Source organism: Delphinus delphis, chromosome 7, assembly GCF_949987515.2.
Source record: "Delphinus delphis chromosome 7, mDelDel1.2, whole genome shotgun sequence".
In the NCBI taxonomy this organism is placed as follows: Eukaryota; Metazoa; Chordata; class Mammalia; order Artiodactyla; family Delphinidae; genus Delphinus; species Delphinus delphis.
This window is the reverse complement of record NC_082689.1, coordinates 7,785,620-7,810,454: the sequence shown is the minus strand read 5'-3', so window position 1 is coordinate 7,810,454 and position 24,835 is coordinate 7,785,620. Positions and strand designations below refer to the sequence as shown.

Below are 24,835 nucleotides of genomic sequence, written 5' to 3'. Positions count from 1 at the left end.
GCAAATGGATTATCTCCTTCCTTTAAGTTGTTTCAGCATGTGAGTGGGGAGCTAGCTGAGTGTACCTTATTGTTAAAACCTCAAAGTCCTCAGAGACCCGGAGCAAAACTCCCCAAGGTCTCGGGCTCTGACAGCCAGTGGGCACTGAGGGTGTGAGGGAGGTTTGGGAGCCAGCAAAGACCTGGGCAGAAAGGGGCAGGAGGGGTCCCTGCAGCCCCTCCTGGCACTAGAGAACCCCCAGTGGGTTGTTGACGTCTGGCCGCCTTGAGCTGTTACAGCCCCCATGTCGTTGCTATTCCCTCCTGTTCCTTTTCGCCTAGATAATTGATCTCTCCCCCTCTGTGGCCCTTTCCGCTGGTCACAGGGCTGTCCTGGCTAACCTGTTGCTGAACTTGGCCAGCTCACCCGCTGTGGCTTTAGCAGATGTTTCTGCTCTCTGAGGCTAACATAAGATTTTAGTCCTGTTGGTACCCCCACCCAGCTGCCTTGGGCAATTTACCTAAATGATCAGTTTCTCTCAGTTCTCCTAAGCCCGAATCCAGAATGCTTAGAAAGGCAGTGTCCTATCATCAGCGTCCTTGTTTTCCATGACAGCTTTTAAGCTCTGTCCTCACCCAACTTTGATTCTGGCCCCGAGACATGCATAAGAAGACTTAGCACCCTTTAAGCCCCTTTCCTTTTCTGTCACTAAAGTGCCACCAGTCTTCATCCAGTTGGCATTTATTGAGTACCGGCTGTGTGCCAGGTGCCTGGTCTATAAAGATGAGACAGGTGCTGATCTTGCCCTGGAGAAGCCAGGGGAGGCGGGCATGTAACAATTACTACACACTGGCCTACTTGTAGTTACAGAAGTGCTCCGAGGTGAGGACGCATCACAGAGGAGAGAGAAGTTGTACCTGCCTGGATTGGTGGTGGAAGAGGATCTTCTGCAAGAGTCAGAAAGCCTTCACAAAGCAATTGATTTTTGAGCAGTGTTTCAAATTTTGAGTAGAAAATTTCTAGGTAGACAAAAGTAGGTGGAGAGGGCATTCCAGGCAGAGGCTAGAAAAAGCATGGAACTTCCAAGGAACAGTATGTAGTTTGGAATTGCTGGGGTCTGAGCTGCAGGGGGAGACAAGAGATGAAGTTGCAAAGAGAGGCCTGGGGCGGCGGGCTAAGGAGCTTGGGTTTCATCCTGAGGTCAAGTAGAGAAGTGACATCACATTCTTTGACTAAGATAGAAAATCACCTTAGCAACTGTGTGGCTGAAGAATAGTGAGGCCAGAGGTAGGAAAATTGTTATCAGTATCAGGGCCCTTTCCCTCAGTCATGGCCCCTTGAGGCTGTGAGTGACCACCCCAAAGCAGACATGGACCTTTGCTCACAGAATCTTAGGAGAGTAGACCAATATGGTGGTGTCCAGCTGGAGACCCCAGGAGAACTAGAGTAATAGATGTCTTCAGTCTGGGGCCAGAATGGACATCCTGAACAAGGAGCGTTCACATTTGCCCCCAGATTGCATCCCCTCCCAATCATATCACGTGACAAGGAACAGGGCTAGGCACCTGGGAGACCTTAGCTTCCCACTGGCATCTCTGCTGTCTCCTTGGAGATGGGGTCTGCAGGCCCTCTGCCGACTTCCTCTTGAGACCCCTTGGCCTTATTGAAGACGTTTGGGCCTTTCCTCATTAACAGGACATGCCAAAAATCAAATTACTGAATTCAGCTCATCAAATATTGGGGAAGATAAAGGCAACGTGTCCTAATATAAATGGGATTGCAGATTGCCGTCGGGTGGAATTTAGTAAGAAGATGCGAAAGTCTGCAGAATAATAAGGAAACCTTAACCAGAATAATTTCAACTCTAGAACTGTGCTGCTGGTTTAGGGGACTTAGGATGTATCGCAAGAGAGACGAAGGTGTCCACACTTGAACAGTGGAAGAGGGAGAGGAAAAGCCTCATTTGAGAGATTTAGAATGCAGAACCTACAGGACTGGGGAGCTGATGGGGTGCAGCAGGGAGGGGAGTCATCCTCCTCCACACGGTCCGGTGATTTTCTCCATCACGGCTCAGCCATGACTTGCAAAAGCAGGAAAGGCAGATTGTAAGAGCGATTGTGGAGTATGCAGAGCTGGAAAGTGAGGGAGTTTGAGAACTTGGAAGGAACTCTCCACGTGGTCCACACTGAGTAGTGAAGCTGAGTTGCGGGCCAGAAAAGCCATGACTGGGGAGAGCTATCGGGGGCTTGGGGAGCACGTAAGCATTTGCACGACGCCGGTGATGGCCAGCAGTTTCTCAACTGCCGGAGAGACCCTGCTGCTCTTTCCCAGTTATACATTGTGTTCTGCACTTAGGACCCTGCCTCGGAGTCTCTCCAGGTACCGTGGCAGATCTCACGTAGCTGATGAGGGTGCGGGGACCACTATGCTGTTGCCTAGGTGGGTCTCCCTGAAATAACAGAGCTCATATTTGAGGAAGCAGCTTATGGAGAGTGGCTGTTTGTCCCTCCAGTCCCCCTCCCACAGGGATCCCTGCTGTGCTGTGGACTGGACTTGACACAAGTGCCATGTGTCACGGGGCACAGTCCCAGTGACACTGGCAGAAATCAGGCCCAATTCATGAGAGGCCCTGACATGCCAAACCACAAATGTAATTATAACATCTTCACTCCTTTTCTTTTGAGAAATAGCAGTCTATTTACAAAACTATGTGGATATAAAGATAAAGACTGTTTTCTCGGAATTCCGTCTGAATCCTACCCCAAGATCTAGTGAAAGATTATTAAAAGGAATGCCCTTTAAAAATTAGTCATAATTATACTACCCCAAAAGTTTTAATGTTTAGCTTTTTCATGAGCACTTGGGTTCTTTGGCATCTGACCATTGCAGTGTGAATATTAAAATGTTTCCTTCTGTGTAATACACAGGATATCAAGCAATGTTTATAACCTGGGCAGCAGCTGAGTGTACCAATGGTTTTAGGATAGAATAGCCAAAACCGTTTATCTTGTACTTAAAATACTAGCTGCCTGTGAAATTCTTATGTAAAGATGTTTAAATAGGAGTCTACCGTGTATCAATATTTCATAGAATGTTTTATGTGATGGAATAAACAGTAAACAGAATAAATAGGTGATTTGTATTCTGGGTGAAAGTCAGCCATTCATTTGTAAACCAGAAGTGCTTGCTGTGTGTCAAGTGGTGGATAGAGAGAAACAGTCCTCATTCCTGAAGATAGCATGGTCTAGTGGAGAAGAGAGGCACATAAAGAAGCAGTTAGGGTGAGTGTAGGAGCTGTAGACGCTCTTACATGAGAGAGCAGGGAGGATGCAGTGAGTGACTGTTCAGGACTGCCTCAAGTCCTTTTTGAGAGAGCAGGGGCCCTTGGGAGGAAGTATACAAAACGCAGGGAGTGCTCCAGCCAGGGGAATCCGGGTAAGTGTTTCAGAGATGCTGATGAGCTGAATCTTAAACGATGTACAAAGCTGGCAAAACATCCAGAAAGGTGCTCCAGGGAGAGAGAACAACATGTGCATGAACTGGAGCAGCAAGCAGGCCTGGGTGGCTCTGGTTACTGCATGGGAGGGGGCCCCAGGGCAAAGGCTGAAGGGAAGTCTGAGCCAGGGGACCAAAGGACCTGGCAGACCATGGCGTGGCCAGTGAGCTGACTTTTATTGAGCATCTTCAATATTGTTTTACTAATAAGAGAACCAAGACTCAGAGAATTATACTAGGTTCCCCAAGTTGCACAGGAAATGGTGAGCCCAGGATTAGACCCCCCAAGTCTGCCTGGCTTCAAAGCCTTTGCTGTTTTTCCTGAGATGTGCTGCTAATGAGTCTGGGCCTCACCCTTTTGGTTCATGGTCTTTAGACTTTTCTTTTTTCTTTTTAGTGGTAAAGGCCTTTTTTGCAAATAAAATCTTAACCCCAAACTCCAATATGTAAAAATAGATCAGGTTGTATTTCATTAACATAAAGGTCTTCCATATTTAAATGTATAACAGTTATGAGATCAGGTAATGAGAACAGGGACTTTCTTTTTAATAAGCTCTTTTATTTTAAAATAAATTTAAATTTACAGAAATCTTGCAAAGATAGTACAGAGAGGTGCCATATACCACACACCCAGCTCTCCCCCTTGCTCGCATCTTGCATTACCATGGTACGTTTGTCAGAACTAAGAAGTTGACATTGGAACATTGCTATTAACCAATCCATACTTTATTTGGATTTCACCAGTTTTTCCACCAATTATCTTTCCGTTCCAGGGTTGAGTCCAGGGTACCACATTTAGTTGCAATGACTTTCTTTGCACAAACACTAAAACATGAAGTCAGGAAATATGTTACATTCTCAGATGTTCAGCTTTATGATTGAAAATAAGATACTGCCTTGAACCCTTAGAAGAAATGCTATCTGTAAAAAAAGGTACTAAGCCCTGGACTACAGGCATGCAAGGCAAGAGCAACCTGCTACCGAAATGCAGTTGGTATAATTATCTGACAATGCAGCCCAGAGAAGAATCCAACAAGGCACACCCCACAAACTCAATTTATTCTGTCTTATTCAGCTTGGGCTGTCATACAATATACCATAGACTGGGCAGTTTAAGTAACAGACATTGTTTTTTTTCACAGTTCTGGAGGCTAGAAGTCCCAGATGAAGGTGCTGGCCAATTCAGTTCCTAGTGAGGACTCTCTTCCTGGCATGTAGAGGGCTGTGTCCTCACGTGACCTTTTTTGTGTGTGTGCAGGGCAGGGAGGGGGGAGTTATCTCTCTATTTATCAGATCAGGGCCACACCCTTATGACCTCATTTAACCTTAATTACCACCAAAAGACCCCACCTTCAAATACAGTCACATTGAGGGTTAGGGCTTCATCGTAGGAATTTGGGGCGTGGGGGAGGGACAGAGTTCAGTCCATAGCCTAGTCCAAAGGCTGAAATAATGTGAAATCTTTACAGTTCAATCATGGTATTAAAATTTTCTCGAGCTTCCCTGGTGGCGCAGTGGTTGAGAGTCCACCTGCTGATGCAGGGGACACGGGTTCGTGCCCCGGTCCGGGAAGATCCCACATGCCGCGGAGTGGCTGGGCCCGTGAGCCATGGCCGCTGAGCCTGCGCGTCCGGAGCCTGTGCTCCGCAACAGGAGAGGCCACAACAGTGAGAGGCCCGCGAACTGCAAAAAAAAAAAAAAAAAAAAAAAGTCTCCATTTCGTACAGTATGTTTATGCAGGTAAATATGTATTACTTTGTAAAACACTTGATACATGCAAGAAAATGTTAAATATTTAGAGCCCATTTGAATACTCATTAAATAAGTTAACAGAGAATATAGTGTCATCTGAACAAACGATGCAAAAGCAATGGCAAGAAAAATTTTTCAAAAGTAGTTGCCTTATAAAAGCTGTTACCAGAAGTCTTCAGGTAGTCATTAGGTTTTCCATACAAAAGATACAGCATCCGTCAGAATAATGCCAAGTAATACCATATAATTATTAGCTGTTTGTTACTGGTGTGGACTGTGAGTTCTAGAATTTACTTTTCAGTACCAAAGGTTATTTACTGTGCTGAAACAGAATACAAGTCCAGATACCTCACACGGAGTAGGACATCACTGGGGTTTGTTTTGTTTTTGCTGATAAAGAAACGTAACTAGCTAACTTTACCTCAGCTAGTGCATAGTTGCTGCTCTGTTACTTCAAAATTACTTAGCAGAGTGTTAGAAAGTGTTGCTTGACACTGCAGATCCAGGAGGTCCACAGTAGGTGCGTTGGATAAATGTCTGTTAATGCTGCCGTTTTTAGTTTGGGAGGTGGGAGTGAATGATGATGCCATTAATCAAGAAAAACATGGAAGAAGGAATAGATTTAAAGGTAGGAGGGAGGGAGCCTGAAGTAGCTTCAGGACATCCAGGTAGATTTACTCATTTTGTCTTTGGAATTTTAGAGTAAACAAATAACATTCCAGGATAGCTATAAGTCATGATTTGAAAATAAGTTGAAGAGGATTTCCTTTTTTTTTTTTTTAATTTAAGAGAGTATACCATTGAATCAGTTTATAATGGAATAGAAAATCAATAAAAGGAAGAAATAATTTGGGCTTAAAAACTGCAAAATGAGTGACTAGTTGACCACAGTGTTCATCTAGGGAATCTGAATTTGTGAATCTTTCAGTGATTATTTTTTCTTCCAGTTTTATTGAGATATTGATATAATTGAAATATCGAACTAAGTTCTAGGTGTACAGCCTAATGATTTGACTTACACATATTATGAAATGATTATCACAGTACGTTTAGTGAGCATCCGTCATCTCATACAGGTACAGCATTAAAGAAATAGAAAACATATTTCCTTCCTGTGACGAGAACTCTTAGGATTTACTCTCTTAACAGCTTTCATAGATAATGCAGTGTTCATTATATGTATCACGTTGCACATTACATCCCTGGTATTTATTTATCTTATAACTGGAAGTTTGTAACTTTTCACTACCTTCGGCAATTCCCCTCCCCCCCAAATCAGTGATGTTTTATCGGAGTATTCTGTTAACGTTGCAACATGTGATTTGGTCAGTTGTGGTATTTTCAATTACTGAAGCATTGATTCAGCAATTTCAGTCTGATGAAACCATGTCACAAGTTTACACTCAGCCCTTGGGTTCTTTTATTTTCCCCAGCTTTATTGAGGAATCATTGGCAAATACAATTGTGTAATTTTAGAGTGTATGATGTGATGATTTGATGTACATGTACATTGTGAAATGATTGCCATGATCAAGATAATTAACACACCCATCACCTCACATAGTTAACTCTTCATTGTGTCTGTGGTTGGAATGCTTGAGGTTTACCTCAGCGAATTTCAATTATACAATACCCTGTTATTAACTACAGTCTCATGCTGTACCTTAGATCCTCAGACATTATTCATCTTATAAATTAAAGTATGTAAAAGAATTTGACCTCCACCTTCCCATTTTTCCCTCTCCGCAGCCCCTGGCAACTACCGTTCTACTCTCTGTTTCTATGAAATCAGCTTTTTTTTTAATAAAAGATTGCACACATAAGTGATACATACAGCATTTGTGTTTCTCTGTCAGGCTTAGCATAATGCCCTCCAGGTTCATCCATGTTGTCATCCATGTTGTGTGTCACTTAGCATAATGCCCTCCAGGTTCATCCATGTTATCACAAATGGCAGGATTTCCTTCTTTTTATGGCTGAATAATATTTCAGTGTGTGTGTGTGTGTGTGTGTGTGTGTGTGTGTATCACATTTTCTTTATCCATTCAACTGTCAACAGGCACTTAGGCTGTTTCCATGTCTTGGCTCTTGCGAATAATGCTGCAGTGAACATGGGAGTGCAGATATCTCCTCAAAGTACCAATTCCATTTCTTTTGGATATACACCAGTACTGTTTTCCATAATGGCTGTACCAATTTACATTCCCCCCAATAATGTACAAGGGTTCCCTTTTCTGCACATCCTCACTAACGTTTAGCTCTTATCTTTTTGATAATAGCCATCCTAACAGATGAGAGGTGATATAGAAATTAAGAAAGCAGTCACACTCACAAAAGCATCCAAAACAATAAAATACTTGGGAATTTAACCAAGGAGGTAAAATACCTATACATTGAAAACTTTAAGACATTGATGAGAAAATTGATGAGGACACAAATAAGTAGGAAGATACCCTGTGTTATTGGATTGGAAGAATTAATATCATTTAATTGCCCATACGACCCAAAGTGATCTATAGATTCAGTGTAATCCCTATAAAAATTCCAATAGCATTTTTCACAGAAATAGAAAAAACTCTCCTAAAATTCACAAAAGACCCTCAATAGCCAAAGCAATCTTGAGAAAGAAGAACAAAACTGGAGGCATCAGCACTTCTGATTTCAAACTTGATTACAAAGCTGTAATAATCAACACATTAGCATGAAAACAGACACATAGACTAATGGAACAGAATAGACAGCCCAGAAGTAAACCCATGTATGTATGGCAAACTAATCTTTGACAAGGTGCCAAGATGGGGAAAGAATTGTCTCTTCAATAAATGGTGTTGGGGCTTCCCTGGTGGCGCAGTGGTTGAGAGTCCGTCCGCCTGCCAATGCAGGGGACACGGGTTCGTGCCCCAGTCCGGGAAGATCCCACATGTCGCGGAGTGGCTGGGCCCGTCAGCCATGGCCGCTGAGCCTGCATGTCCGGAGCCTGTACTCCGCAACGGCAGAGGCCACAGCAGTGAGAGACCCATGTACCACAAAATAAATAAATAAATGGTGTTGAGAAAACTGCATAGCCACGTGCAAAAGGATGAAACTGGACCCCTTACTTACAACATGCACAGAAATTAACTCAAAATGAGTTAAAGACTTAAATGTAAGACATTGGGTTCTTAAGTGCACAGTTATCTGGGATAGTTATATCCACAAGTACAAGTCATTCTTGAGTCTAGAGCTTTAGTTTTAGTGCATAGTTGTTTTTATAATATTTTTTTGTTTTAGTGTTTAGTTATTTTTCATTTGCTCCCATGTATTTTTCCCTCCATTACCAGTTCTTCTCACCTTTCACATTCACATCCCATTTGACCCTAAAGGCTTATGGAAGGTTATCAGATGGTGTGGTCTTTCTGCTGTATCTTCAGGGAAAAGAGTTTCCTCCCTGTTCAGCTCACTCTGGAAGCTCCAGCTGTTCACCAAAGCTCTGCCCCCCGGGCTGCTTCTGAGCCTGTGGTTAGCTCCTGCAGATTGGAAAAAGCTGCTCATGGCCTGTTCTCTGCTTGCAGGTTGTCCCCATGCTTCCCAGGCTGCTGTGTGAGGAACTGTGCAGCCTCAACCCCATGACCGACAAGCTCACCTTCTCCGTGATCTGGACGCTAACTCCGAAGGGCAAGGTAACAACTTACCTGCGTGTCCGTTCCATTCAGTGAGTCCCTGTTCAGCAACACCGTGCTTCTGGTGCTGGGCTGGAGCCCCATGGTGGTAGGATGAGGGCAGTGTAGGGGCAGTGCCAGAGAGGAGAACATAGGGGAGGAGCTCTCAGTCCATGTAGAAGGCTGAGCCTCAGCAGTTTTCAGTGTATCATGTGAAGGAAGAAAGAGCGTAAGCAGAGTCACGTGGGGGAGGCCTCTTGCAGGAGAGGGTGTACATGAAGGTGCGTGTGGCTGGCATTGGCCGTGTGGATGGGCCTGGGCTGTGGTTAGGAGAGCAGGCCATTGTGTGAAGGAGGACATTTGGGGAAAGGGTGGTGAGTTTGAATAGGTGAGGTGGACTCAAACCATGGGGACCCACAAATGCCAGTTGCAAATGAATTGTAGGTGTTAGGTTTCCTCTGAAGTGTCATGAGAAAGGTGACATTTTAGAAAGATTAGTGCTGCGTCATTGTGCTGGTTGAAGATGAATGAAATTTGCACAAGGTAGTGCTGTAATCAAGACACAAGGTGATGAAACCATGGACTGATAAGAGAGAGGAGAATAATGTCAGCGGCTATTCCCTAAATACAGGGAATAAATGAGACAGATAAATGAAAGGTGACTCCAGAAAACGCTAGTCCCCCCCGCAAAACAGAAACAACTCTGAACTTCTGAAAATAGGGTAATGATTGGGTAAGCTATGGTAGCGACTCAGTGGAATGTTGTACAATTACTAAAGTTGTTACAAAGACTGTGTAAGAACATGGGAAAAGTTTATGCTGTAATATTAAATGGAAGTTAAAAAAAAGATATTTAATTATAAAGAGGTTCCAAATAAAGATGGAGGATCAAATACCCACATTTACTTTCATTCCCTCCCAAAACCTCACTAAAACAACAGTGAAGAGATTTTTTTTAAAAAAACATAAACCCACAAGGACAAAGAGAATGGGAGAGGAGACAACAGCAACAAAAATTTGGAAGCTGAGAAGCAGATGGATGAGTGGTAACTGACTTAGCAGTCCTGAGAAAGCTGAGTCCTGAGCCAATGCCCGAGAAAGCCAAGAAACAACCCAGTTTACACAGCAGGATCCTAAAGAAGTTCAGAAATGGACAGCAGCAGGTAACTCTGTAAAGTGGGGGAAGAGGTGGGGGAAGGAGAGACTAACTGTATTGGTTGAAAATTTATTTAAAAAGATTGCCCCTTCCATAACGTAGTAGAAGACCAGCAATTTATCCTTGGGACAGGATAAAGGAAAGGCTGTCTGAACTAGGGGACGCCAAACGCAGTTGTGGTAGTGGCCCCTTTGGGGAGGTTGAGTGAATGCTGCTGGCACGTTGAATACTGGCCGAACATTAAGAGTCCCAGCTTTCTTTTCCCAGCCAACCTCAGAATTCTAGTAGCCAAGCCTATACCCTTGAGTCCAAAGATAGGAAAATCTTTCTCTGAGGAATCTGAGCGGTAAAGAAGATTTAAAGCTAATAACCTCAAGGATTTCCCAACCAACAGCTCAGCTGTATTTCCCTACAATAAAGCTTGCAGACAATGAGCTCCACCCACCCAAGCAGAAATTTTTAGGATTTCACTAAAAATCAGTCTTTTAACATTTCACTGTCCTATATGAAGAGACAACCAAGAGGAAAGCCTCGAACGTGAAATAGCAAAACCAAACAGGAAAGCAACTAGAACAAAACAAGGAGAAGAAACTATTTTTTTATATCCTCAGAGAATTTCTTTTTTAAAGAAAGTATGTGTATTACAAGATCTAGGCACTTTCAAAAAGAAACATTCGGAAGGGGGGAAAAGGAGCTCTTTTTTAATTGAATTAAATTAACAGCATGAAATTAAAAACATGATAGAAGAAATAAAGAAGACTCAAGGTTCAGATTGGAAGATAAAGTTGAAGAATTGTCCCAGAATATGATAGAAAAGACAAGAAAAGTAGAGGACCAGTCCAAGACATCCATCTGTTCAATGAACATTCCAGAAATAGGGAACAGAGAAAAAGAGGGAGAAGAAATGATGAACAGAATCATTCAGGGAAATGCCCCATTAATGCAGGATGTGACTTTCCAGACAGAAAGAGCCCGCTGCCCAGCACAGTGATAGAGACGCACCATCTCCAAGCCACATTGTCATAAAATTTCAGAACACCGAGGACAAAGAAAAGATCCTATAGGCTTCTAAGAAGGAAAAAAAGAGTCACATACAGGAGATCCAAATTCAAAATAACTTAAGAGTTTTCTGTTATAACCCTAGAGACTAGATGACAGTGAAGCAAAGCTCTCTAATTTCTGAAAGACTGTGACTTCCATGCTAAAATGCTGTACCCAACTAAGCCATCAATAAAATGTGAGAGCAGGAAAGGACGTTTTCAGACATGCAAGTTCTCAAAAAAAAGGTACATCTCATATACCCTTTCTCAGGAAGCTACCAGAAGATGTACTTCACCAAAAAGAGTAAATCAGGAAGGAGGAAGACGTGGGATTCAGGAAACGAATCAACTAGTACAGTAAAGAAGTGAAAGAATCACCTAGATTGCAAGTCACCAAACTTTTCCTGTAAAGGACCAGTTAGTAAATATTTTTGGTTTTATACGCCATTTGGTCTATTACAGCTACTCAACTCCGCCATTGTAGCACGAAAGAAGACAATACATAAATAATGAGAATGCTGCGTCCCACTAAAACTTTACTTAAAAACACGTGGCAGGCTGGATTTGGCCCACAGACCATAATTTGTTGACACCTGACCTAGACGATGGTGAAGAAAGTTCCCAGGGTATCAGCTCTACGCAGATGCAGAAGACGGGGGTTCAGATTGGAGCAGGTCAGAAGGTGACCATCTCTGCAAGCCAGGGAGAGAGCGCTCACCAGATATTGAGTTGGCTGGCGTCTTGATCTTGGACTTCTCGGCCTCCAGAACTGTGAGAAACAAATTGTTTAAGCCACCCAATCTGCGGTATTTTGTTATGGCAGCCCTAGCAGACTAATACAATATCAACTGAACTTTTTTACTGGATTACATTAAAATCTATTGGTCTGTTTCACACTTTGAATGGACCTTTTACCCATGCATGGTTTTTTATCATGTATTTAGAAATTTAAGCCATTCAGAAAATATTGGCTTATTAGTCTGATTTTCTTAATGTGGACACATTTCATTATATGATATTAAAAATCATATTTATTAATATCACTACAGACCCTAAACAAGTCTTTAAATATTAGAAAACGTGTATCATGTGTCAGATACAAGGTTTTCAAAATTCTGATTTTTGTAAAAGCTTGAATTTTATCATTGGCAATAAATAATGTTAGTTGTTTTTCTTGAAGTGCCAGATAACCGTCGTGTGTCACTTGTTCCTCCAAGTAACAGTGATGATCTGTAAAAACGGCGGTCAGTTCAGCTCACAACTCAAAGTTAAGTGCTTTTCCTCAAGACAACCACTGTACTTTGACATGCTGCGTAAGTGAAAAAGACAAGTACTCAAGGGTTGAGCCATAATAAAAGTATTAACTTTTACCGCTTCATCAAGAACGTTCTTTTTTTTTTTTTTTTTTTTTTTTTTTTTTTGCGGTACGCGGGCCTCTCACTGTTGTGGCCCCTCCCGTTGCGGAGCACAGGCTCCGGACGCGCAGGCTCAGCGGCCATGGCTCACGGGCCCAGCCGCCCCGCGGCATGTGGGATCTTCCCAGACCGGGGCATGAACCCGTGTCCCCTGCATCGGCAGGCGGACTCTCAACCACTGCGCCACCAGGGAAGCCCAAGAACATTCTTAAGTGAACTAGGTTTTCTCTTTCCTGCGAGTATGAGCTGGTGACGAGACCCTGACCACTGCCACCACTTGTTGCCGTTGCCTGATTCATGCCAAGGCATTAACAGTTTTCCCCACCAGTGCTTCTGTACCATCCGTATAAATGTCAACACGTGGAAAAGGGCAAATAATGCCTACTAGTATTATTACGAAAATAGTTTTGACCTCACGGATCCCTGAATGGATCCCCACGAGTCCACAGACCATAATTCGAGAACCACTGCTTCAGACAATTGATGGAAAACTTGAGGTGGATTAATGAACAGAGTATACCAAAAAACCAACCAAATTAAGGCAGTTGTTAGTTTCGGTGAAAATAAAAAGTTATGAGGAAAGAAAAGTAATGCTTAGTATTTACATAGTTGTAATAGTTAAATCTCATAGTTACGATGTAACTTTATTGGGAGGATTGAGGGCCTGGAATGGTTATCTGGGTTTGGTTGGGGGAAGGGAGTGTATGTGGAAAGAAAAGTAAATTCTCTTCTTCTATAGTGAAAAGTTTGTGAATAATGCCTAAAACTGAAAAATCAAGCAGTAATCAAGCAGATTATATACAAGTATGAAAAGTAAATAACAGGGCTTCCCTGGTGGTGCAGTGGTTAAGAATCCACCTGCCAATGCAGGGGACACGGGTTCAAGCCCTGGTCCGGGAAGACCCCACATACCACGGAGCAGCTAAGCCTGTGCGCCACAACTACTGAGCCTGCGCTCTAGAGCCCACGAGGCACAGCTACTGAGCCCGCGTGCCACAGCTGCCGAAGGCCGCGAGCCTAGAGCCCATGCTTCACAGCAAGAGAAGCCACCGCGGTGAGAAGCCTGCGCACCGCAGCGAGGAGTAGCCCCCACTCGCCACAACTAGAGAAAGCCCATGCACCGCAATGAAGACCCAACGCAGCCAAAAATAAAAACATAAATTAAATAAATAAAAATTTTTTAAAAAGAAAGTAAATAACAAAATAATCTGCTGAGAGGTGAAAGTGGCTACCCTTGGGGAGGGGCAGAGGAGGGAGAGGGACAGAGGGCTGCTGTTCTTCATAATGAGCCTTTAAAACTACTTCACTGTTTGAACTATCGATACTTCAATTTTTAAATTTTTATTTTGAAAAATTTCAAACATACATGAAAGTAAAGAAAATAACACAATAAATCCACCATCCCTATCTCCTAGATTTAACTACTGTCAACATTTATTCTTTGCTAAAGTATTTTAAAGCAAACCACAGACATCATGTCATTTCACTCTTACATATTTTGATATGTGGCTCTAAAAATTTTGGACGTTTTCTTACATAACCACAATGCCATCAGATATCTAACAATAGTAATGCCCTGGTGTCACCTAAACCCCAGTCCATAATTACATTTCCCAGATTGTCTCCAATCGATTTGTCCAAAGTGGAATCAAAACAAGTTACCAACATTACATTTGGTTTTTGTGACTCCTAAATATCTGATAGTAAGTTCCTTTTTAAGAATCAAGAAGCAAACAGTACCTGAAATACAAAGAAGGAATTGTGAGGACAGTGTGCCAGCAGTCATGTTTTGGTGGGGGTGGCAACATGCATGGGGGAAAAAAATGAATGGAAAAAGACCAGAAGGAAATAAAATAGAATGCCCGTAGTGGTTGTGTTTGGGTAGTAAGACTACGAGTAATTTTTTCTACTTTTTTGTATTTTCTAGTGTTTTTTGAAAACATGTATTACTTTCATGTTTTTATAAATGCTTATTTTGCAAAAGTTTAACTAAATAGAAAATAAAAGCCCATAGAAGAAAACTAACTTGAGTCAACAGAAAAGAACCCTGAATCTGAATTAAGCCTGCCAGGGCCAGACCCAAGGAATAAAAAGCTGCCTGATCTAATGAGCTTCCAAAATACGAGGATCATAAAAGAAGCACTCGGAAGAGGCAGACTCCGAAAACTCAGCTGGTCTCTGGAGGGCTGCTTTTGGAGGCAGTGTCTAGCGACCAAGCCTTCTGGCACCAGGGGGCTGGAGAGCAGGTGTGGAGAAGGCACAGGGTCCAGGAGGGGATGCTGGGCCTCTATCAAAGCAAGCCAAACAGGCGGTGTGAGCATTTAGACTTCAGACAGTCGTGGAGCAAGACCCGCTAACCACACTCCTTGTACTGTGGTCATTCAGACGTCCTACCCAGAACAGGAGGCCACACGGTGGGTGGACCTCGGTGGTTAGTCCTGGGTGTAGTGACACATAAGTATCTCTTACTCACAGTCAAGATGCATGAAATGAGAGTTCGGATTCCAGACTCATGTCCAAGGGGTGGTGCTTGTTCAGGGGGCCAGAGAAGGCAGTAAGGAGGGAGGTGGCCCTGCATCAAAAACCCAGTAAACAAGGAGGAGGGCAGCCAAAGCCTGAGGCTGGCTTTGTATGTAGTGGTGGCTTCTCGTGATACAAGGTCTTGGACTTAGAAGGAGCCAGAGAAGGGCCAGCAGCATTGAGCCATTTCTACGGCAGCATGGCTGCCAGTCTCACCTGGACTTGAAGTGGAGAACATTTTTGGTTTTTTTTCCTTTGTCTGCTGGAATGTCTTACTTTCTGGAGCAGGCATGGTCAGCTATAGAAAGCCTATTCCAACTTTTTTTAAACACCCAGTAGATTTTTTTTAAGTATGCACTAGGAAGCCTTGGTCATATATACTTTCATTAAGCCAGTGCCCAGGTTTTTAGAACAGTAAACTCTGAAAGATCCATTTTGAGCATATTTCTCACATATTGGTGGTGAGCGCATTGTTCTCTGATCTAGATAATTGTGATTATATATTTTCGTAAGAGAAAACAAACCCAACTAAATCTGGTGCTTTGTAAGATCCACGTCTGGTACCATGAAATCCACTTTGACCGTGTCAGGCCAGTGACTCATTATCCCTGCTCATCATGTGTCTCAGTTGGCAAGGCACTAAGGCCCTGCAAAACGGAGACCACATCCACGTGCTCCACTCATCAGAGGCATCTTAATTTGAAGTCCCCTTTGGAAACAACACCAATCTTACACTTTAAAGAAGGTCACAAACAATGAATGTGACTTGATAACTAAGTCCTTAAGTCTTAGAACCATAAAATCTCAGGGTCAAAGGTCAGAATCATAAAGGAAGAGTCTCATAATTACAGTAGCAATCCACAGCTTGTGTCTCCCACAGCGTACCTGCCCTGTGCTCTCTGGCTCGGTTAGAATGCAGGAGTGTACTCCGAGGTGCCCGTTTCAGCCTCAGTCAGTGGCAAACTCCTTTCAGCCGTTTACACAGCCCAGAAGCCATGGGGTCATTATTGGCTCTGGTCTTTCTCTCACCCCTCACGTCCAGGCCAGCAGTAAGTCACCTCAGCTTTGCCTCCAGTACCTCCAGAATCTGCCCCCTTCCTTACCACTCCCAGCACTGACACCTGCATCCAGGCTGCCATCCCCCACCCGACTGCAGGGGCCTCCCGACTGTTCTCTGAGCTTCTGCTGCTGCCCCGCTTCATCGTCTCCCTACACAGCAGAAAGAGTGATTCTTCTAAATCAGAAATTAGGTCTCGTCTCTTTCTCCTTTTTAATAGCTTGTCAGTCTCTCATTCAGAATAAAATCTAAGAAATCTTTAAAGTGGGATTTCTTTCCCTGTTCTTTTCTCTCTGTCTTCTCTGCTAGAAATGCATGGATTGCAGCGAGTTCCGGGGACTAGGGTCTTTTCTCGTTTCCTGGAGCATCTTTACTCGCATGGGAAAAGCAGCTTTTACCACGTGGCTGAGCTCTCCACTATGTAGCAGCTCCGAAGCCCAGCTTCCACGACCTGACCTCAGAGGAGGTCAGACTTCCCTAACTGCCATCCTAGAAAACCCTGCAAGTCTCTGCCCATTCTTTGTAGCTCAGGAAAAGTCTTTCTAGTCCCTGCCTAACACCCCATTTTGAACATTGGACATTGTAGGAGAACTGTGGTATGTGCCAGTTCAGACTGTCTTTCTTCAGCTGGATCTTCAATGCTGCTTAGGAATCCTTTTATTTATTGCTAATGCAGTTGTTTCAAACCTTTATTCTTGCTTCCCGCTTCCAACTTTGCCTTCCGGTCCTCTTGCCCTCAAGACCCGCCATTCCCCCAGGTAACTTTCAGTTTTCCTTCTTGGAAAGCAGAGAGACCAGCCAGCTGGGTCTGCTACAGTCCCCCCTTCAGAGACTCATCGTTTCCCCTGTCTCGATGCAGTAAAACACACTCCTGTTGCAACCTGAGGTTACGCCCTATGTTCTCCGGGTCTTTTAATGGCATCGGCATCCTCTGAACCACCCAGATGCTCAGTCTCTAGCCTGCCACATCCCAGCAGTTTTAAGTGATAGCAGCTCTACCTTTGCAGAGTGTCTCTCATCAATCATCTCTTCACTGTTAGCACAGTCGCTGTCCCCACCCAAGTACTTGACATCCTCCCCTGGATAGGAGAGACTGTTCATGGCCTCTTCATTCTGTATCCCCAGTGGTGGTAGGTGACTTTCCAGAAGCTGAATCTGGTCCTGTTCCTCAATATCCTCTTACAGCATGACAGTGGGACAGTGGGTTACGATTGTCTACAAAAGTCTAATCTCCAGAGAATGGCAAGCAAAGACCTCTACCAACCCCTCCCCCATTGCGTGACCATCTGCCGTGCGTCCTTCAGCCCCCTCAGCCTCTGCTGTCACCACTGTAGGGTTCGTTTGGCCTAATACGGAATTGCTCCACTTCTGAGACTTCGCATATGCTTTTCCCACTTCCTGGAATGTCCTTCCCTGCATCCCTACTAATATGAATCCTACTTATCCTTGAGACTCGGCTAAAATGCCTCTTCCTCTATGAAACTGTTATTAGTCCTTCATTCATTCACTTAGTAAATATTCATTGAATGTTTGCTCTGTTCAGACACTATACAAGGTATTGAAGATACAGGAATTAAATATGCACTAAAATAGAAACAGTAGTTAATTCCTGATCCTGGATTTTATAGATTTTTTTCTTCTCCTTTTCCCACCTATATTTTTTTAAAGTTTTCTGCAATGAATGGATATTGTCATTGTAGTAAAAGTAAGAATTATTTTGAGTTTTTTTTTTCTGATTTTGTTTGTTTGTTTGTTTTAATAAACAGGAGAGAGATATTGGAGTGTTTTTGTAGGCTCCATGGGAAGGCGGATAGGAGATGTTGAAGATGAGGAAGGAAGGAACAGATTTTTGGAACCGCGTCACGAAAGAAGTGGGAAGTTGAGGACCCAAACCCCAGGTGGGAGATTAGCTCTCACCAGGAGGATGAGGACCACAGACTCTCCCAGCCTGGAGAGAGTACAGCATGGGGTCCCTGCTGAAATCTGGGAAGGGGGCAGGGTGGCCTTTCTGAGAAAATGCTCAGATGGGAGGAACCCTGCCCTTCCTGTCAGAACCCATCTTCCCATCTCCCACCCCTACAGCACCTGTTGTCTGCACTTCAGCACCATATGTGCACAGATCTGTCGTCCTACTGGACCTTAACATCCTTGTAGCAGAGCCCACTTTTAATTTTTAAAAAAAATTTTTTTAAAGTTTTGGTTGCATTGGGTCTTCGTTGCTCTGAGTGGGCTTCCTCTAGTTGCGGCGAGCGGGGGCCACTCTTCTTTGCGGTGCACGGGCTTCTCATTGCGGTGGCTTCTCTTGTTGCGGAGCACGGGCTTTAGGCGCACAGGCTTCAGGAGTTGCGGCACACAGGCTCAGTAGTTGTGGCACGTGGGCCCTAGAGCACACAGGCTTCAGTAGTTGTGGCACGTGGGCTCAGTAGTTGTGGCTCACGGGGTTTTGGGGGGAAGGCTTAGTAGTTGTGGCACACAGGCTTAGTTGCTCCGCGGCATGTGGGATCTTCCCGGACCAGGGCTCGAACCCATGTCCCCTGCATTGGCAGGTGGGTTCTTAACCACTGCACGACCAGGGAAGCCCGCATTCTTAATTTTTTTAATCTCCTCCCTCCCCTCCCCCACAGCACAGTGTCATGTACCCCTAAAATGCTCAAAAATGACTTCATAAAATGAATTGCACATCCGTTTTCACAGTTGTTTAGCCTGCTGTATCACCATGGTGTTCCCTTGGTAAGGCGTTTTTATCGCAGCAGCCATCTCAGCACCCCTGAGCTATATCCTGGGATCGAGGAAGGCCTCGCACAGCTTCCGCCAGCAAAGGCACGCTGCTGCTTCTGCGTGATGGGCCGTCCACAGAATGTCTCCCCCTCTGCCTTCCCTGCTCACCTTGCCGCTGCCACACCAGCTGCCACCTATGGAAATGCTATGAAACTTGAAAAATGAAACAGTGTGCTCCTCCTGGGTCATCTTGGTGTCTGCAGCAAACCCACAGAGCCGAGGCGCATGTGTAGGACGTGTGACTGGGGGCTGCAGCTCATGGTAAAGAAACAGAGTGCTGGGCTTTGTGTTTCATCCTCGGACATTGCAGTGGTAATCTTCCCCGGGCCGCTCCCAGTGAGAGACAATAGCTTCAAAGGCTGACTCCGAAAATAATAGAAAAGTTCCCAGAATATTCATCTTTAGTCCTTAGCGGGACAGAATTGTTTTATTTCAGGCCTGTAGAGACAGCCTGGGACCAGAGGAGCCTTTCGAAGAACTCCCCTGTGTACTTTGTGTCCTGGTTTGCTAGTGAAGGTACGGGGCAATTAGAGGCTTATGTAAGGTCACTTCAAGGTAACAGCAGACTAAATCCTGAGCACAGATTTTGCTGTGAATCCTTGAGGTTAAAATAAGAATATTTTCAAGAAATTCAAAACAAAACAAGACACCGTTTTTAAGACTGTTGTGCAAAGAGCGAAAAATTATGTTTAATCACCTTTTCTCCTGCATTTTGATGTTACTAATCGTGGATTTGACTTAACTGTAAGGACTTGGGCTCTGAGGTTAATAAACAACGTAACACGTCGCTGTGCTGCATGTCTTTAAAAGAAGGATGGGGGCTTCCCTGGTGGCGCAGTGGTTGAGAGTCCGCCTGCCAATGCAGGGCACACGGGTTCGTGCCCCGGTCCGGGAAGATCCCATATGCCACGGAGCGGCTGGGCCCGTGAGCCATGGCCGCTGAGCCTGCGCGTCCGGAGCCTGTGCTCCGCAACGGGAGGGGCCACAACAGTGAGAGGCCCGCGTACCGCAAAAAAAAAAAAAAGAAGGATGGACCTCTTGTTTTGAGAGATGGCTTAGGTTGGTCCTTTTGAAAGGCTGGAGCTGAATTAACCTCACAGGCTTTAGAAGTCTGATTTTGTGTTTCCTGGGTCAGTCTGAACGCAATCCTGAGAAGCTTCCTCCATTGCTCTCCTACACTTTCCTCCCTTTCCTCCCTCTCCTCCACCTCCAGCTTCCTTCCCACATCCCTTAGGCCTCCCATCCAGTCCACCACCTTTAAAGCTTCCTCCCGCCCCTCCCCACCGGCTCGTTCGCAACTGTCTGCAGTAAAGGGAACACTGTTCAAAGACCGCTCAGGCGTGGACCCTCATCCTCTGTCACAGGAAAGGAATTCTTGTCTCCTAACCACTTCCCGGCCTTCAGGCTTTTCTGCCATTTCCTAGGTTTGCAAGGCAGACACTTGAGGAAGTCTCCTTGTTTCCTTCTTGTTAGGCTTAGAAGTGTAGACAGCTACCTCCAGGGCAAGATGGTGTAGGGGAGCAAATTTGCCACTCCAGAATGTCTCTTTGACATGCGGATTATTTTGAGCTGAAAACAATCAAGACCCAAAAGCCTCAGGAAGAAACTTTCACTTTACCCTAACTGTCTAAAGAACGTAGGTAGAGGACCTGTTTCCCGAAGGGAAGGAGTTGTCACCATAGATAACTATAGGATGAACTTGGTATGGTAGACAGGGAGGAACCTCACAGAATCTGTTTTGTTAAAATTCTCCTCTGTGTCCCATTGTCTCTGCCAGGCCCGGCAAACATTTGTTTACCAAACATTTGCTTTTCCATCTTCACGTGAATTTCCTTCCTCTGCTTCTAAATCCTAAACTACCCCCAACATCCTCTTTTGTCTTTAGTTGAAGGTGGTATTTAAGGTGAGGTTTCAGCCATTTTAGTGGGTTACTCAGCTTTCTTGAGTCTCTTCCACGTATACCATGTTATTAAACTTCTGTTTGATTTTCTCCTATTAATCTGTCTCATGACAGTGTAATTCTTGGACCAGCCAGAAGAACCTAGAAGGGTAGAGGAAAATTTCCTCCTCTCTGACGATAGGAATGGGCCGGATTATAGTGTGAGGGACAACAGACTAGGCTGGTGGCAAGTCATCTGAAACAGTAGAAGAGAACACAGTTGACTCTATACAAATAAATCCTCCAGAAAATTCTAGCGCATAAATAACCTGCCTTATAACTAAAACTGGCAAACACATGGCCCTCTGCCGCCCATGCTCCCTCCTCAGCTCCCCTTGGCACTGGTCACTAGTCGGCCTGTTACCTGAAAACTGGGTTCGCCTGTTGGTGGGTGTTGAGCCAAAGGACACAACCAAGCCAAAGAGCGAGAGAAGGAAGGATTGATTACTGGCAGCAAGTAAGGAGAACATCAAGGATCTTTCCCAAAGCAGTGTCCCGCCGAGGAGCAAAATTGGGGAAGTTTTAAGCTAAGGATGCATGCATACTCCTGAAAAGGCTTCAGCAAAGGAGGGTGGAGGGTTCAGCATAGAATTGGGGCAGAGGTTGACGGAGTCCAGGTTGTAGTTGATTGAAATCACGAGGATCAGAAAAAGTCAACGTCATCATTCGTAGGTTCCAGTTAATCTGATAGATGAGCACTCAAGGGGGGTTTGAATTTTGCAAAACAGCTCAGAAATGTGCTTGAGGCTAATCTTTACCGTTGAAACAGAACTAGGAGTCTTTATAACTGACATATTATCTCCGATATGGTTAAGTTAGCTCCCTGGCCTGGTAACAGCGGTTTCTTTTTACCTTCTTTCATTCCCTTAAATTCAGCGACTGAGACCTATTCTTCTGCAAGGGCAAGCATTGTGGCCAGGCTCAGATCACACAATGACTGAGGCCTTAGATGGTTTCTCTTATTTAAGAGAGTTCCGTCTGGTTCTCTTACTCTGGGGACCCCCTATCCTGTCTGCTTACATAGCCCCCCGCCTTGAGATATTTCACTCTTCTCTCTTGAGGGGTACAGGGCTGAGGGTGGGCATTGTAGTCTCCCTGGTTAGAGGAGTGAAACTCTCTTGTTGCCAGAGCTAGAGAAGTTTTGGGGTCCGCCGGAGTAGTGTCTGCACCTCTCACTTGCATAGCATTATTCTAGCAGGTGTCGGAGAAGTACAGCAGGAGAGACAGTTAACAGCAATTTTGCAACATCATTAGCAGAGACTTGATCCAAGAGCCCCCTGAACCAAACCATTTTCCCTAAACTGGGAAGAGGATCATTCAAAGAAGAGACTTAATTTTTTTTCATATGCGTCATGAGGTGAGTCACATTAGAAGACTCATCAGGTATAAAAAGCAGCATTCAGCATGTCTTATAGCATAAGTTCTTCCTTGAGCAGCTGTTAAAATATCAAAGGCCACGCAGTTCTGTAGGACCGCTTTTTTCATCATAGAAACTTCAGAGTGATATTTGTCGTAAGTAGTTATGCTCTGTGGCAGTTTCACTGGAGAATTTCCTTTAGTTTTGTTGCACATGAGCTAGTTAAGCTAGTTAAGCGTCTTTGATAAGGCTGCTGGGAATCTAAGAGTTTTCAGTTTTTAGAGGAATCAGGTAGAGAGAAAAAAATGTCTCAATGCTACCAACAAAGGTATAATTTACAAAGTTGTTGTAGGTTATAATTAGCTTAAGGGGAAAGGTTTCCTTGTATCTGGAAAACACAGATTAAAAGCCAGCACTATTTCTTTGGGAAAGATCCCCAGTGTTCTCCTTCCTTTTGCTGCAAGTAATAAATCCTTCCTTCCCCCGCTCTTCGGCTTGGTTGTGTCTTTTGGCTTGACACCCACCAAGAGGCGAACCCAGTTTTCGGGTAACAGGCCCAGTCCGGCCACAGTAGGAGAGGACACAGCGAGGTCTAAATGAAGCGTGTTGCTGACAGTGCTTCCGTCTTGTTACTTACTCTTTGATCCTACCACAGTCCTCCCTGTTCTTCTTTAAGAAGTGACCTGTGCTTCGCTCTTTCACCGTAGGCCTGGTGCAAGGAGCAGGCCCAGCAGGGGAGACCCCTGCTCGCTCCTCACCGCCGCTGCCTCTGCTCCCTGCATGACGTCACCAGCACCCTCCCATCACAGACATGTTGCCATCAGCCTCTCCGAGCTGTCTTCGAGCCCTGCCTCTTTCTGCCCAGTTTCTTTTCGGACACATTCCTCTTGGTACCTTTGCCTTTTTTCACCACTGGGCCTCCCCACCCTGGGGTGATTGCCTCGTGTCCACAGCTAAGAAGCGGCAGAAATCTGTGCGCCCCGACCCTGGCCAACTCAACAGCCTGGTTTTGTTCCAGACAGGAAAATGTTTCTTTCTTCCTATTACGTTTTCCATTTGTTTGTTTATGTGTGTGTTTTTATTGAATTATAGTTGATTTACAATGTTGTGTTAGTTTCTGGTGTACAACAAAGTGGTTCAGCTCTATATATGTATATGTGTATATATATATAGCTGAAAAACAATATATATATATTCTTTTTCATCACAGGTTATTATAAGATATTGAAGATAGTTCCCTGTGCTATATACTAGGACTTGTTATTTATCTGTTTTATGTATAGTAGTGTGTATCGGCTAATCCCAAACTCCTAATTTTTTTTTTTTTTTTTTTTTGCGGTACGCGGGCCTCTCACTGTTGTGGCCTCTCCCGTTGCGGAGCACAGGCTCCGGACGCGCAGGCTCAGCGGCCATGGCTCACGGGCCCAGCCGCTCCGCGGCATATGGGATCTTCCCGGACCGGGGCACGAACCCGCGTCCCCTGCATCGGCAGGCAGACTCTCAACCACTGCGCCACCAGGGAAGCCCCCAAACTTCTAATTTATCCCTCCCCCCTTTCCCCTTTGGTAACCACAAGTTTGTATTCTATGTCTGTGAGTCTGTTTCTGTTTTGTAAATAAGTTCATTTTCCTCATATGTTTTTTTGAACCAAATATTTTACGTACAGAAGCCCAGAGATGTTACAGAAGTGATTTTGCATCTAATTACTTAAAATTACAAATTAACCCGATTAGCAGTTTTTCGAACCAAATATTTCTTAATGAGACACTGGCATATTTTTTAGAAGATAAATTTTTAAATACATTTGAATGGAAATTAACTGTTTTCAAAGGATATGGTTTTCTCACAACTTTGTATCTATAAAATATAGAAAGTTGATATTATTTTGTTTACTTCACTATCTATTTCATGACCTTTGGCTGAAATATAATAAAAATAACACTAGATTTTGAGTCTGAGCTGATCCTGGCTGTCACTTAGGAGTTTGTATGACTTTTCACAAATCCCCAACCTTTTCTCTCAGCGTAAAATGTGCTGAGTAATGCCCTCCTCCCAGATGTGTTGGAGAGATTTTAAAGGGTCGTAGGTATGAGAGTTCTGCCACCGAGCAGGGCCAGGTGCTTTGCAGTGTTGAGCCACTTCCTGTCCTACCTGCTACCGGAAAGTAGGTCTTGAGGTAGACAGTATTTGCTCGTTTCTAACCAGGTTTTTTTCCAGCCAGATGCCTTCCGTCGGTATTGGCAACATATTTAATCTGACGTTCCACGTAAGAGCGTCCTAGAGTATACGCAGGAAACTTGCCGCCTGCAGAAAGGGAGTGACCCAAATCCTGTGATTAAATGAAGGGAAGAGGAAGGACATGATTCTTCTTTGAAGGGTTCTGTTTATGAAGCTCCTCATGGCTTTTTTACTTTTTCCATGAAAAACTCTTTGTCCTTTTGTCTTCTGCCACTGGCCCTGGTTACGAACGGGGCGTTGATGTGAATCTAGTTTCCAAATTGGAAATTAATGAGGTGTTTCATCCAGAGAGGCCTTCCTCCTGTACTGTAAGGCACGCTGCCCCCAGAAACCAACACCCGCCCCCCGCCTGGCCCTGTTTGGGTCTCAGCTTTCCTGTTGCCCTTCTCTGGATAAGGCTGCGATGGGTATCCTTGCTGCCTCCCCACAGTGTGGTTTCTTGGCCTAAGAATTTTTTTAGTCCGTGTGTCA

At 44.4% G+C, this 24,835-nt stretch overlaps 1 protein-coding gene across 2 annotated transcripts in view; it reads left to right on the top strand.

The window, feature by feature from the left end:
- DIS3L2 (DIS3 like 3'-5' exoribonuclease 2) overlaps positions 1–24,835 on the top strand; it is a 373,782-nt gene that overhangs the window by 267,187 nt on the left and 81,760 nt on the right. For both annotated transcript variants that reach the window (XM_060015926.1, XM_060015927.2), the window contains one exon: positions 8,778–8,885. In XM_060015926.1, the coding sequence (XP_059871909.1) occupies positions 8,778–8,885 (108 nt within the window). The remainder of the gene's footprint in view (positions 1–8,777; positions 8,886–24,835) is intronic.